General features: G+C 38.0%; 1 protein-coding gene across 3 annotated transcripts in view; it reads right to left on the reverse strand.

Annotated features, from left to right (window-relative positions):
• Window positions 1-14,506, reverse strand: part of RAB3GAP2 (RAB3 GTPase activating non-catalytic protein subunit 2) — a 90,129-nt gene extending 75,623 nt beyond the window's left edge. For 2 of the 3 annotated variants that reach the window (XM_027122223.1, XM_027122221.1), the window contains exon 1: window positions 14,299-14,505. In XM_027122223.1, coding sequence (XP_026978024.1) covers window positions 14,299-14,413 — 115 coding nt within the window. In that variant the 5' untranslated portion in view covers window positions 14,414-14,505. Of the gene's footprint in view, window positions 1-14,298 lie in introns of all 3 variants that reach the window. The other variant, XM_027122222.1, reaches the window with a different exon arrangement.
• Between the last annotated feature and the right edge of the window lie 384 nt (window positions 14,507-14,890).

Below are 14,890 nucleotides of genomic sequence, written 5' to 3' on the forward strand. Positions count from 1 at the left end.
GAGGAACTCTAGCTTCAAGGATAAATTTCAATGCCAATCTAATCTCCTTTTTCCTTTGCCTGCCCTCACCCTTGTTTCTGTTCTTTCACTTCAGTTAGACTCTTCACTCACTGGTGGGCAGTCCTTAGCAGCAGTACAATAAATATAAAATGCAAGCCACACATGCCATTTTAAACTGACTAGTAGCCATAGTTTAAAAGCAGAAACAGGTGAAATTAATTTTAATAATACATTTTATTTAATATGATATAGCCAAAACATTATTTCAATATGTAATCAATATTAAGTTATTCATGAGATATTTTACATTGTTTTCTTTGATCCTAAGACTTCAAGATCTGACATGTATTTTACACTTAGAGCACATCTCAGTTTGGACCAGACGTGTTTCAAATGCTCCACTGCACATGTGGCTCTTGGCTACAGTCTGAGACAGCACAAGTCTAGAACAACTCTTAGGTCTCTGATATCATGTTGCATGGTTTGATACCCAGCTTTACCCCTGAAGAGTCATATGTCCTTGGGCGATTTAATCTCTTCCCTCTCAGCTTCCTCTTTAGCAAAATGGAGTTAATAACTGTGCTTGGGACATATACACCCTTAATGGCTGTTAAAATGATTACTCTCCAAATACAGCACCCTCATTCCTCATTCTTACTCTCTGCCTTTGCCTATCCCATATTTGTCAACTAAAATGCATTCCCAGTTGTCTCCACCTCTCCAAATCCAACTTCTCCTTCAGGACTCGGATTAATTCCTCATGACGTTTTCTTGAACCCACCAATGATCTTGTGAAACCATAGCATTTGATTATATTTTTCTTTCAGAACTTAATTATAAACTGCGTTGGGTCATTTATTGCATTGTTAACTTGTTTATCATAAATGTACATCTTGTCGATACAATTAACCATTAAGCCTTGGAGGACAGGGAATATGTATATTGTGTGTGCGCGCAAACTCTTACACACACACATATATAAGTATCTTCAAGGACACTATAAGTATGTAGTAAATATTTATATCCATTTAGAATATAAATAAAATGACCTTCTCACCCAAATGTTTCCCCATATATTCCTTTATAGGGATCAAAGCATCAAGATTTAAATTAATATATTTAAATATAGTAACCAAATCAGACGCTGATTCTAAACCTTTTACATTTCCAAAGAAATACAAAAACACTTTATTTTTTATAAATTTTATATACTCAGACTTTATATCCCAGATCAAAACCATCTTTCAAATAAGCTTTCTATATAAAATTATAAATATATTTATTTTGATAATTCTCTGTTCCATTCAATTTTAGTTAGTAAGAAAAAAATTAAAAAACAATTCTTAGCTTTAGTTTTGATTAAGAATAGGAAAAATAGAGTATTTTTGTTCTAATTCAAGTCTAAGTGGCAGAATTTGACTATGTAAAAAAAGATCCTCTAGAAATACAGTTCAAAATAGTTGGCCTGATACGGATTAATGGATCTTTATATTTCATAAACACACACACATACACAATGTATATTTCAACATTTCAAAACAACAGTGCATCATTACTTAAAAAAGATCCTGCATCGGGGCTTCCCTGGTGGCACAGTGGTTGAGAATCTGCCTGCTAATGCAGGGGACACGGGTTCAAGCCCTGGTCTGGGAGGATCCCACATGCCGCAGAGCAACTAAGCCTGTGAGCCACAACTACTGAGCCTGCACGTCTGGAGCCTGTGCTCCGCAGCAAGAGAGGCCGTGATAGTGAGAGGCCCGTGCACCGTGATGAAGAGTGGCCCCCACTTGCCACAACTAGAGAAAGCCCTCGCACAGAAACGAAGACCCAGCACAGCCAAAATAAATTTAAAAAATAATAATAATAATTAAATAAAATAAAATAATTAAAAAAAAAAAGATCCTGCATCAATAAAGGAAAACCAACACATTCATTAAGTATGACTCTCAACCTAATTTTTTAGTAGGCTAGAAAAAAATAATTACAAAGAACACTGAGTCCCCAAATAAATTACCATACCATTTTAAAGGCAAAGAAAAAAAGAGAGAGAGAAAAGAACATCCACATCATTCTTGAATTCTGTCTGTATTCTATTATGTAAATATTCTTTTTGCCAATAGTGAATAAAACAGGTTATACTAAAAACAGCTAAAATTGCCTATTGGAGACATCTAAAAATAGATCATGAAAATGCTTCCCTAGTCTTGTTACTTTAGTGCTATGACTCATGTGCCAGATGTTTGCTCCTAAAGCAGTCATTTTACAACTATATTACATCAGGACAGCATCAGCTATAAGCAAAATATTTCAAAGGTCCATGTTTTAATTGGGCTTTCCCACCTCATTTCCTGTACAACTTACTGGGAAAAAAAATGGCATTTCCAAGTCCAAGAGACATTTCTGCTTAGTTTTGAATCTGTAACTTTTTTGGGGGGGAGGGGGGAGCAAACCATTCTTGAGGGGTGAGTTTCCTTTAAACTCTATTCTTTTCACATTCTTAATCATTTTTCCTTAAAATTCACAGATAATCAAGGATTGCACTGAGGATTCAATTTAAGTCTTTCAAGAAGTTTGCCAGTTTAGATTATTTTGTTAGTCGACCTCATCTGCTGAAATTACCTTTCACTTTTATTTCATACCACACCTTGAATCATACTTGCTCTCTATATAAATAAAATTCCTAAGCTGATCTCCAACCAACTGACATGATATATAGAGAAATAAAAACAAGCAAGATGAAGTTACAAGTAACAGTAACAAAAAGCAACTACCTCTTCATTGATTAGTAACTTGACTTTTCAATCCTTAACATTTTTTTATACCTATCACTGAAGAGGACTATTTTGAACTGTCTAGAATAATTGGTAACATAAACATAAACTCTTGTTCTTACCCTTATCAAGTTAAATGTTTTGCCTGAATGAATAAAATCAATGACTTTAAAATATATTAGTAAAATGTAACTACAACTCCCTCTGGAGAGAATTTTTTCCCTGAGGAGAAGTGTAGATTATACTAGTATTAAAAAACTGTTCAGTTTCTCACTTGACAAATTATAGTCACTGAAACCTTCAAACTATAGAGAAAACACTGTAATTCAATCATCAAAAAATTATAGATGTCTTTTTTAGGGACATTTCCAACGAATGAATTATTCTACCAACAAAAGCTTAAATGAGAAATTCAACTGCTGCTTTCCGTAGGTCTATTTAATTTAAAATATACATTATTCTGATTTGCTTCTGAACAGTCTGTCCTCATAAACTGAGTATTGGTTTTTCATTTAACAAGAACTTGAAGCTAGAAAGGAAACTGAATTCTAGAAGTGGGCAATTAATTTGACAGTATTTGCTTTTTCCAATATGAGTATGTCAAGATCAAAAAGTAAATGAGAAACTGAAATCCTTCGACGTTAGGAAAAGGAAAACTTAATCTCCCTGGTCTAAGAAAAGATCTTATTAGCGCTGAAGCAAATCCATTTCCATTCTTCTAAGACAAGAAAAAAACAGAGATAATGTACTTGTTTCTATAAAGAGCACGAACCTCTAGAACCTATGACTTGTAAATAATTCAGGGGATGTAACAATTTTAGTTGGCTCTTCTTGGCCAAGGCACAGGAAGCATCACATAGCAATACAAAGCCAAAAAAAGGACTAAAGAACAGAGAAGCTGCTTAATTTCCTATGCCTCAGAATTATTAATCTTTTTCTATTTCTAAGGAAATGGAAATGGGAATATAAATTTCAAATTAGCATATTCCTTTCAGCACATAAAAATATGCAGCAATCTAAAATGACGAGGCCACCCCATTTTCAATAAGAAGGAGTTTCTTTCAAAACACCATGATTAAATCGGACTAGGTCTCTAAGGTCCCTTCCCGTTCTGGAATTCTAATGACTCCTGTTGTCAAATAAGTGGCCTCCTATATCACAGAAGAAGAATGTTCTGATAATCAAATCACAAAAGGACAGAACTGAAAATATTTTTAAGCAGAAATAGAGTGTATCCTCCTCCTCTAAAGTTTAAAAACTAAACATGCTTCCTTTGCTCAAAAACCTAAGAAATCTTTAGACCTATCTTGACAAAAGCAACAACAAAACAAAACAAAACAAATCTGAAGACTTGGAGAAATTTAATATGCCCTATTTTATTTTTCATTTTATTTTTCAAAGGAAGTCACTAAAGGCAATAATATATTACGTATATTAGATAGAACTTATATAATTCTTTCCTACCACTTCATAATTATGTGTTGATTTATTATATCCAAAGCAGCAGAAAATAATGTGAGGGAATGTAAATGAGGATGGAGGTACATAAACACTGCTCACCAAAGCTAATTTCTGCATATTCTAAAACCAATTCAGTATCTTCCTTCCTTCCTTCCTCTATTAGAACAGTCTAATATTCAATTATTGTCCCTGTGAGAAAACTTTCCTTATATTTAAGCTAAATTCTTGCAATACCAGCTTAATTTTGCTATTACTTGCTGCTTAAAAAAAAAATACAGATAAAGTCTGATAATTATCTTAGTATCACACAAGAACCACATTTCATTTATCAGAAGAGCAAAAATCAAAAAAACTGATAACACAGAAAGATGACAAGTGTGTAAATGGGCACTTCTGTTTACCATGGATAGGAATGAACCTGACCAATTTTGAGAGTAACTGGGCAACTATGATCAACAATTAAAATGTGAATTTCTATTATTCAGCAATTCCAATCCCAGAAATTTACATACAGAAATATTAGCATCATGGGTAAAAGCATATATAAGGATGCTTACTGGAGCATTTTCTTATAGCAAAAATATTGGAAATAATCTAAATGTTCACTGATAGGGGAATGGTTAACTAAAACCTGGTAGAGTCTTCATTGGAATACTGTACAGACATTAGGAAAAAATGCTATGGAGTTATATATACAGCTTGAAAAGTGGTTGACATTAAGTAAACCAAAAAAGTTCCAGCATATACATTTTACAAGAATGAGTCCATGATATAAAATTTAAAATAGATAAATAAAATACCCAAGCAGTATATGTGTGTTTATTGTCTCAGCAGAAAGTCTGGAAGATTCTCACTAAGGTAGCACTTTATAATAGAACCTCCTGTAATGCTGGAGGTGTTCTTTATCTGTGCTGTCCAATTAGTTAGCCACTAGGTAGGTATATGTGGCCACTGAAATGTTAACTAGTATGACTGAGGAACTGAATTTTTATTTAATTTCTATTAATTTACACTTAAATTTAAATAGCCACATGTGGCTAGTGGCTACTATACTGGACAGCATAATACTAAAGTTTTAACATTTGCAATGTGGGATGTGAGTAGCCAGAAGGTTGTTTATACGTCTGATTTTATATACTTAAAAAAAATAAAAAGAGGCAATGTGATCATGGGTAATTATCTCTCTCCTGACCTGAGATTCTCTCTTCTGAGGAATTTATATGTGAGACTTATGCTCACATGATACAAAGAAAAGTGATCTGTGTTCAAGGGACTGTTTCTGGTCTTCTTTTCAAAGAAGGAATATGGCATGGCAGACACTGTAAAGTTGCAAGGATTCCCTCTCATGAGGAAAGTTCATTTAGGGTCTCAAAAGTCCCAAATGATATTAGCATAGTAGTCACTCAAAAATACTTGCTTTCTTATAGTTCCAGGATTGTCACCGTGTAGACCATTAAGTAACATCTGAAGAATACCAAGCTAAGGAAAAGATTATCTCCCCTTTTGGGAGATACTGCAAAGGCCACCCAACTGGTCATTCTATTTCCACTTTCACCCACCATTCCCATTCATTCTCTTCTTTGCCGACAAAGGAATGTGTTTAAAATATTAACCTGGTTATCCTGTTTCTCGGCTCAAATTCTTTGCATAGGTTGCCACTGCTATAGCTAGCAAGTTTCAAACTCTATCACCACTGCTACTACCTTAGTCCTGTCTTTACTTCTGAAGGCCCTGATCTGGACTTGTATGAACATCTCCCAAATGGTCACCTACCTCTAGCTTTGAACTACCCAACCTTTTTCAGAGCCCCCAAATCCATTTCTCTGCAACTCCAATCTTGAAATGCTATACTTTTGCTTAAAACCACCAATGGTTACCCTCTGTCTATAGCAGAGATTCCCAGTAAACTGCAAATGGGTTACAGGTGAGCCAAGATATTGATCCTCTCAGCTCTCAGGACAGCCAAGTAGGGCCTGGGACTACTGGAACCTCTAGCAGGTCACCTCCCACCATGAACAGCTTTGTTTTACATTTTATGACCCATTTCTTTACTACCATACTAATTTATATATTTTTATTATGTTAAAAACACATAACATAGAAATTATCATTGTAACAATTTTTAAGTGTACAGTTCAGTAATGTTAAATATATTCACACTGTTATAAAACAGATCTCTAGAACTTTTCCATCTTGCAAATCTGAGACTGTAAAACCCATTAAACAAGACCCCTTTTCACCCTCTCCCTAGGTCCTAGTAACCACCATTCTACTTCCTGTTTCCGTGAATTTAACTACTTTAGATAACTCATATAAATGGAATCATGCATTTATGGTTTTTGACTGGCGAATATTTCACATATCATAACGTCCTCAAGGTCATTCGTGCTGTAGCATGTGATATGATTTCCTTCTTTTTAATGGCTGAATACTTTTCCATTGTACATAAATACCCCATTCCATTCATCCATCGATGGGCATTTGGGTTGCTTCTACTCTTTGTCTTTTATGAACGTCCCTCTATGATCATGGGTATGCAAATATCTCTTCTAGACACTATTTTCAATTCTTTTGGATATATACCCATAAATGGGATGGCTCATATAGTAATTCTATTTTTTTTATTTTTGGAGGAAACTCCATACTGTTTTCCATAGCCGTTGTACCATTTAACAATCCTACCAACAGTGTACAGAGTTCCAATTTCTCCATATCCTTGCCAACACTTGTTATTTTCTGTTGTTTTTGTTTGTTTGTTTTGTTTTTGTTTAATAGTAGCCAAGCTGGTGATTCTCATGATTAGTGATATTGAGTATCTTTTCATATGCTTACTGGCCATTTCTATAACATCTTTGGAAAAATGTCTATTCCAGTCTTTTGCTCAGTTTTCACTTGAGTTATTTATTGTTGTTGGGCTGTAGGAGTTCTTTGTATTGATATACTGTGGATACTAATCCTTTATCAGACATGATTTGCAAATATTTTCTCCCATTCTGTAGGCTGTCTTTTCACTTCGTTGATTGCAGCCTTTGATTCACAAAAGTCTTAAAGTTTGATATAGTCTCATTTGTCTGTTTTTGCTTTTGTTGCCTGTGCTCTTGGTGTTATATCCAAAAACTCACTGCCAAGTCCAATGTCATGAAGTTTTCCCCCTATGTTTTCTTCTAACAGTTTTATAGTTTTAGGTCTTATATTTAGGTCTTTAATCCATTTTTTGGTAATTTTTGAATGTGGTATAAGATAATGGTCCAAATTCATTCTTTTGTATTTGGATATGCAGTTTTCCCAACACGATTTGTTCAACAGACTGTCCTTTCCCCATTGAGTGGTCCTGACACTTTGTCAAAAATCATCTGATCATATACACAAGGGCTTATTTCTGAGCTCTCTATTCCATTATCCTAGTTGTCTGTCTTTATGCCAGTACCACACACTTTTGATTACTGTAGCTTTGCAATATGTTTTGAAATTAGGAAGTAGAAGTACTCCAACTTTTTCCTCCTTCTTCAAAATTGTTTTCACTATTCAGGGCCTAGGTCTCACTTTTTATGCATGCTATGATGAAAAAAAAGAAAAAAGATTGGGAAGGACAGGCCTATAGAAGAATGTCTTCAAACTTTTTGATTATACACACCCCAAAAGAGTTTTTCAATAATATGGATCCCTTGCACAAAAAATGTAACTTCTGATATATTAAACATGGATGTTTCAATATAGATTTATATCATCCTTTTAAATTTATTCAGTGGATTCTAAGTACTACTGGGAAATACTACCCACAAACACCCATTTAAAAAATATGATTATCTTCTCTAAGAGTAATTTTATAAGTCCTTTTTTCTCCTTGAATTCTTATTTCCATTCACTTCCTCCACAGAATGCTATTCTAATATAATACAGATATGTATCATCAGTCCAAAAATTTCTCTGCAAAAACAGATAAGAACTGAGAAAAAGCAGTTTTCTTGGGATCAAAGGCTCTAAGTATTAAGTTTTTTTTTACTTGACTTATTGCAATTATTATTAGAAGCAGATAACTGAGAAAAACAACATACATTATCACAAATGTTGACAAATAATTATTAAACATAAATAGCAAAAATTATTTGGAAGTCTCTTGTTGATGGATGGGGGAGTTTATGGTGCCTTAAAGGGCAGGTTTTTTAAAATGCCTTGGAAGCAACTTACTATAATAATATTTGAAATGTGTGAGAGGTGAGCCCTTGTCTAGTAAACAGGAGAAGGTACGGTGGGAAAGTTGGCACTTATATAGGTGCATCTGGAAGCTGACCTACTTAAAACTATCTGTTCCCAAGTAAACTTTAGCAAATTTCCCTGTAATCCCCAAGGTAGTCTTACTTCCTTGCTACTGCGTAAAATCTAAACTTCTCTGCCAATCTCTCCAGCTTTATCCCACCATATCCCACTCTTCCACCAGAATTTACTATCTGCATCTTTCTGAACCCCGTGCTGTTTCACATCCCTTGCCTGACCATTTTCTCTCCACCTGATGGACAACTATTAAGACATCGTGAAAATATCAGTTCCTCTGTGAAGACTTTCCTAAGTCCCCTAAACAGCGTGAACCAACACTCCTTCATTCTCCAACTATCATGTGTCAAATTATAGCATAACACCTCTAACACTCATTTACTGGCTGAACGCTCCTTGAGGAGAGGGACCTATTTTATTTACCTTTAAGACTACTTTGTACATAGTACGTGCTCAATAAATATTAGCTGAATAAAGGAATTAGACTGTTCATGTGTCACTTTTGTCATGGACAAAAATTTATCTCTAAGATCCTCTTCCAATTTTAAATAGCTAATGAAATCCAATACCTCTATAAATTTTCTGAAATTCCTATAAATATTCTACTTTCAGATTACTTTTCTCTCCCCACTACGGTCACAAACAAAAGAAAGCATTTTCACTCAGTATAAAAAAATGGGTACTTTACACCATTTATAATATCCCAAAGTGATTCCATGATTTTAGGTTATCCTAAAAAGCATACTTTTCTCAGTGATTGGACAAAAACGTGACTTTAATTGATGACTCCAAGGTAATCCTCTGTATGCTTTACCTTCTTCTATCTTTCTGATAAAAGAGGCAAGAGGGAAACCTCCTCTACCTCATTAGTATGGCAACAGAAAATTATCTTACTATTAGGTAAATTAATAGATCCACAATATTATACTTAAATTACCTCCAAATATTTTGATTCTCCCTCTCTGTACATGTCTTTCTTTCTTTCCTTCCTTCCTTCTCTCCTTTCTTTCACCTAACTCAATTATAAATATCAGACGGCTCTGGTATAGAAATCCAATCTCCCTGGAAATTATGTCACTGTAGGCCAGGTGGGGACACATACTATTGCCCATCTCCAAAATTTCAAAGTATGAGACCAAATTTTATGTCTAAATAGATAGCACTAGATTGAGTAGAACCAATTATAAATATTTATCACTAATGTAAACACTGAGAAATAGTAGGGTTCAAGACCTCTTTTAAAGCAATAGAAGACAGTCTCATTTTATAATTGATGATACAAAGTAACGTAAAGTCATACTGTTATTCTCTGAGCATTCAAATATAGAAGAGTAGTATTGAGATCTGGGTGCCCAGGTACTAGGTATCACTATGTCAATGGCAGCTATCCATATTAAAATTAAAAAATTATTAAACTAATAGATAAGTCTTCAAAATTATCAGTTGCCTTATATATCCTCTAGAGATGAGCTAGTATAAGAAATTAAAACTATATAAGCTAAATAAAATGATTTCTACTGCCCAATAAAGTAATCATTTACAACACTAATAAAAAAAGTGAAGCAAAGCAAAGCAAACCACCACCATAACTTCATTTTTACTCTAAATTTTCACCCTCACAAAAGTTTAGGTTCAGGTTTTCTTAATGATGAGCTTTACAAAGCCTGATGTTTTGTAAAGGATGGCCTGGAGTGAGTACTGAAATCTGTAGTCCCAGTCATTTCAAGAATTCCAAGTAAACCATCTACAATAGGACAAGCTATTTTTCTGATTTTCATTTCTGAATTAAAGCACCATTCTAACTGTAAAATACAGATTTGGGAAAGGGGCTCACCGGTAAAGAGGTTCTTTCTCCACTTTTTTTCTACTTGAATCGCTGGTAGCCACAATAATACCAACATACATATGCCTAAGAATTTTATTTAAAAGGATAATAAATTAAATCATATTTGCAAACCCATAGGCATAAATTAATCTAGATGTCTGGGGTATGATTATATTCCCAAATGCCTGGATCAAGTTCATAGCCTAAGGCTACCCTTCATTGTGTGACCTTGGACAAGTATTCAATCTGTTGGTACCTAAATTTTAGCATTTATAAATGTGCCATGCAATGCGGTAGCCACTAGCCATATCTGACTATTTAAATTTAAATTAATTAAAACTAACTAAAATTAAAAATTCAGTTCCTCAGTAGCGCTTGCCACATTTCAACAGCTAGTTCTGGCTAGAGACTACCATACTGGACAGTATAGGCTTGGTGATGAAAAATAAACGAGATGAAATGATTTCGAGTAACAAATGAGAACAAGGGAGTAGGGGTGACTGTTTTAGATTGGATGGTCAGAAAAGGCCTCCCTGAGATGTTGAGACTTGAACAAGATGCACCGAGGACGCAAGGACCTGCACAGAATATCCAACGCAGGGACAAGAGCAAGGACAAAGGCCTCAGGCACGAATGGGCTTGACTGGTTTAACAACCAGAAAGTGTATGAAGCGTAAGAAATGAGGAGAGAAGAGTATGAGGTGCAAGAAGTGGCAGGAAGCAGGGCCTCAAGGGCCTTGTAAGCCATTTGAGAACTCTGGATTTTATATTAAGTGCAATTGAAAGACACAGAGGGTTACAGAGAGAGGACTGTTATGATTATGTTGTCTTTAAAAGTTCACTCTGACTGCTTTTGGGAACTAACCATAAGAAACCATTAAAATGTCTACAAATTACAAGAAACCATTGAAAAGTCTACAAATAATAAATGCTGGAGAGGGTGTGGAGAAAAAGAAACCCTCCTACACTGTTGGTGGGGATGTAAATTGGGGCAGCCACTATGGAAAACAGTATGGAGGTTCCTCAAAAAACTAAACATAGAGTTGCAATATGATCCAGCAGTCCCACTCCTGGGCATTTACCCAGACCAAACTATAATTTGAAAAGATACATGCACCCCTATGTTCATAGCAGCACTGCCTACAATAGCCAAGACATGGAAACAACCTAATTGTCCACTGACAGATGAATGGATAAAGAAGATGTGGTATGTATTTATATATACAATGGAATATTACTCAGCCGTTAAAAAGAATGAAATAATGCCATTTGCAGCAACATGGATGGACCTAGAAATTATCATACTAAGTGAAGTAAGTCAGAAAGAGAAGGACAAATACCACATGATATCACTTATATGTGGAATCTAAAATATGACACAAATGAACATACCTACAAAACAAAAACAGACTTACAGATATAGAGAATAGACTTGTGGTTGTCATGGGGGGCAGCGGGGAAGGAAAGGACTGGGAGTTAGGGATTAGTAGATGCAAACTATTATATATAGAAAAGAAAGAAAGAAAGAAAGAAAAGAAACCAAGAGTAGAAGCAGGAAGATCTGTTAAAAGAAGACTAGTGCCCTTGCCCAGGTGAGAGAAGATGGTGGCCTGGACCAGGGGAGTGGGAATGGGATAGAGAAAATGTGTCCATGCTCTACGTCCCCTGTCTACAGTCCTGTGTTCACCATCCTTCACAACCTGGCTCCTTGAAATAGGCAACTTCACTTTTTAACTCCTCAATATCTGGTAAATATGCTTTCTGCCCCCAACCCTTCCACTGAAGCTGTCCTAAGGTCCCAGTCACCTCCACCTTCCCAAAGCCAATGAGCCCTTTTCCATTCTTATCCTAGCTGACCTCTGCTGCATTTGCAACTGCTGACCACTCTTCCCTTCATCAAATCCTCTCTCAATTCTGGGGCATTACTCTCACCTGGGTTTCTTCTCTTTCTGTTACTCTTTCTCAGTCTTCTTCCCATTAATCTGTATTTGACTCTTAAAACTTCAGTGCTCCTCTACGGTTACATCTTCAGTCCTGCATTCGTTTCACTATATTCATAACCCTTGAGACTGACTGACACGTTTTGTTGGTAACTCCCAAATTAATGCCTCTGGCCCAGGGAAACTAAGTTTTAGACCTGTTCTACTGGACTCACTGCATACATTTAAAACTGGACAAACTGCAAACATTTAAGATGAAAAAGGTCCAAAACCTATTTCCTTCATTCCCCTTCATGAGAAACCCTTGCCTGAGCCAAAAGCCAAAGGCATCCTGCACTCCCTCTCCCTCACCAGCTGCAACCCCTAGCCCCAGATCTTCATTAGGTCCTGTAGACTCGACCTCCTTAATATCTTTCTAATCTAGCTCCTGCTCTCAAGTCCTGCTGAAGCTACTTTAGTTCCAGCTTGCATCACTTCTGCATGGATCATTGGAATAGCCTCCCAACCAATTTCCCTGCTTCCTATCTCTCCTCCACACTGCTGTCAAAGCACAAAACAGGTATTCAAAACTTTGTTGATTACATTAAGTACAATCTGACCACGTCATTCCTCTGCTTAATGTCTTTCAGATGCATCCCACTCCTTTCAGAAGGCTTGGGATCAAGCTCCTTATTACCTATACAGCTCACCCCCGCAACCGTTTCCCTCATATTCTCCTCTTCAGCCATTCAGCCTTTCTTAGCTCTCTAAATAGCATGCCATTTCAGGCCTCCCTTCCTCTGCATATGCTATTACCTCTCCCTTATTCATCTAACTACTACTTCAAAGGTAGGCCTAAGTACCTCCAATTCAAGGACGTATCCCCTAGTGCCATATATATATATATATAAAATCACGCTATACTGAGATATATATATAAATTAACAAGGGGTTAATGTACTTGTCCCAGCAAATTATAAGCTCTTAGATGGCAGAGACCACCAACCGTATTTGATGTGCAGCACTACTGACTGGCACAGAGTAAATATTCATAAGTAGGTTTGATTTGATATCTTCTAAATTTTAAAAACGGGGAGGAGCTTAGTTAGTGGGCCTTTCATCACCATTCCAGTAGAGCACAAAGTGAAAGCACTATACTGCAAAGCCAAATGTGCTTTGGACATACGACTTTGTAGTAGAGCGGAAATACGAAGAAACCAAACACACAAAACACACCGTTTCAATAGGAGAAATGTAGGAAATTCTGAGGAACTATGCAGTAGCCAATAAACCAGACTTGGGATCTTATACTACGTGGACAAGTCACACTGTTTGATGATAATAAAAGGCGGACGGTTTCTCATCTCAATAAAGCAAATTAACTTTTCACGGCCATGCTACTGTAACTTTAGTTCCTGATGCGGATTCTCGCTCCCCGACAGGTTATTTTCCTTTGTTGAGAGCCGCCTACTCGCCACCTTAGGAGTCTCTCACTTGTCAATCACTTATTCTCTAAATCTGAATGGGAGGAAAGGGGAGGGAAGAAGGGAGAGTGTGGGCGATGATAAACCCTTTCGGGAGGGGAGGTAGCAGAAGGCCACAGTCCCAGGCATAGAGGAGCGTAGGGGTTGAGGAAAAACGAGGCTAGAGCGCTGACAGCTGGCAAGGAATGGGGAGGAGGATGCGATCGCGGAGCAGGCAGAGTGTTAACAGGGGACCCCGGGCTGGAGGGAGGGAAGATGGAGGAGAGACAAGTAGGAGTTGGGCGTGGGGAAGTGGGATAGGTAGAGACCAGATGAAGCAAGACGCAGTGTATGGCCAGAGGGCGGAGTGGCTTAGGCGAGAGGAAGACAGCAACGACGCAGCCAGGGTGGGCGGAGGCGGCTTCAGGACGAGGAGGGCAAGGGATCCGCGCAGAGAGAACAAGGGAGGCGCGGGGGCAACTAGGAGCCGCGGGGTAGAAGGGGCGGAGCGGGTGGGAGGCCCGACGCAGCCGAGCAGGTCCTGCGGGCGGAGGCGGGGAAGGGAGCGGCGAGGCGGGGGCACTTACTGGGGTCCCTCCTCACGGTGCAGCTGGGGTTCTCCTCCCGCAGACGAGGGAAGAGGAAGTCCCGGGCGGCCTGGAGGTCCTGGAAGGTGCAGAACTGGACAATGGAGCAGGCCATGGCTCCGGGGAACCCTGTTCGGGCATTCACCTTACCTCACCACGCCCTGCCCCCAGCCCCCCCGCCGCCGCTACAGCCGCCACCGCGGAGCCTGAAGAGCTTTCGCCACGCAGGGACGGGGAAACAAAACCGGAAGCTGTCGGCACCCTCGGGTCCGCCGCCCGGGCACTGCGCATGCGCGGGACGGCCCAGGTGCCCAGGCTGCAGCGGCCCGGGTCACGTGACCAGCGGCGGCCAGCGGGGTGTCTAACGTTGAAGCGGAGGCTGGGAGCCGGCTTTAGTCAGTTCTGCGCTTGCACCCGGGATTGATCCCTTTTATTCATTCTGGCTGTTAGCCAGAGATGATCTAATTGGACGTTGTCCGCGCCGGCCTTTGATTCATTTAACCGAGCTTCTTGACGTCCTACTATTGGCATGATCTTGATATTTCAGAGAATAATCCCTGTTAAGCTACTGGCAGGCCAGTGGGGGACAGTA

The sequence above is a fragment of the Aethalodelphis obliquidens genome, unplaced genomic scaffold (assembly GCF_003676395.1).
Source record: "Aethalodelphis obliquidens isolate GAN/ISIS:26980383/991018 unplaced genomic scaffold, ASM367639v1 scaffold24, whole genome shotgun sequence".
Classification (NCBI taxonomy): domain Eukaryota; kingdom Metazoa; phylum Chordata; class Mammalia; order Artiodactyla; family Delphinidae; genus Aethalodelphis; species Aethalodelphis obliquidens.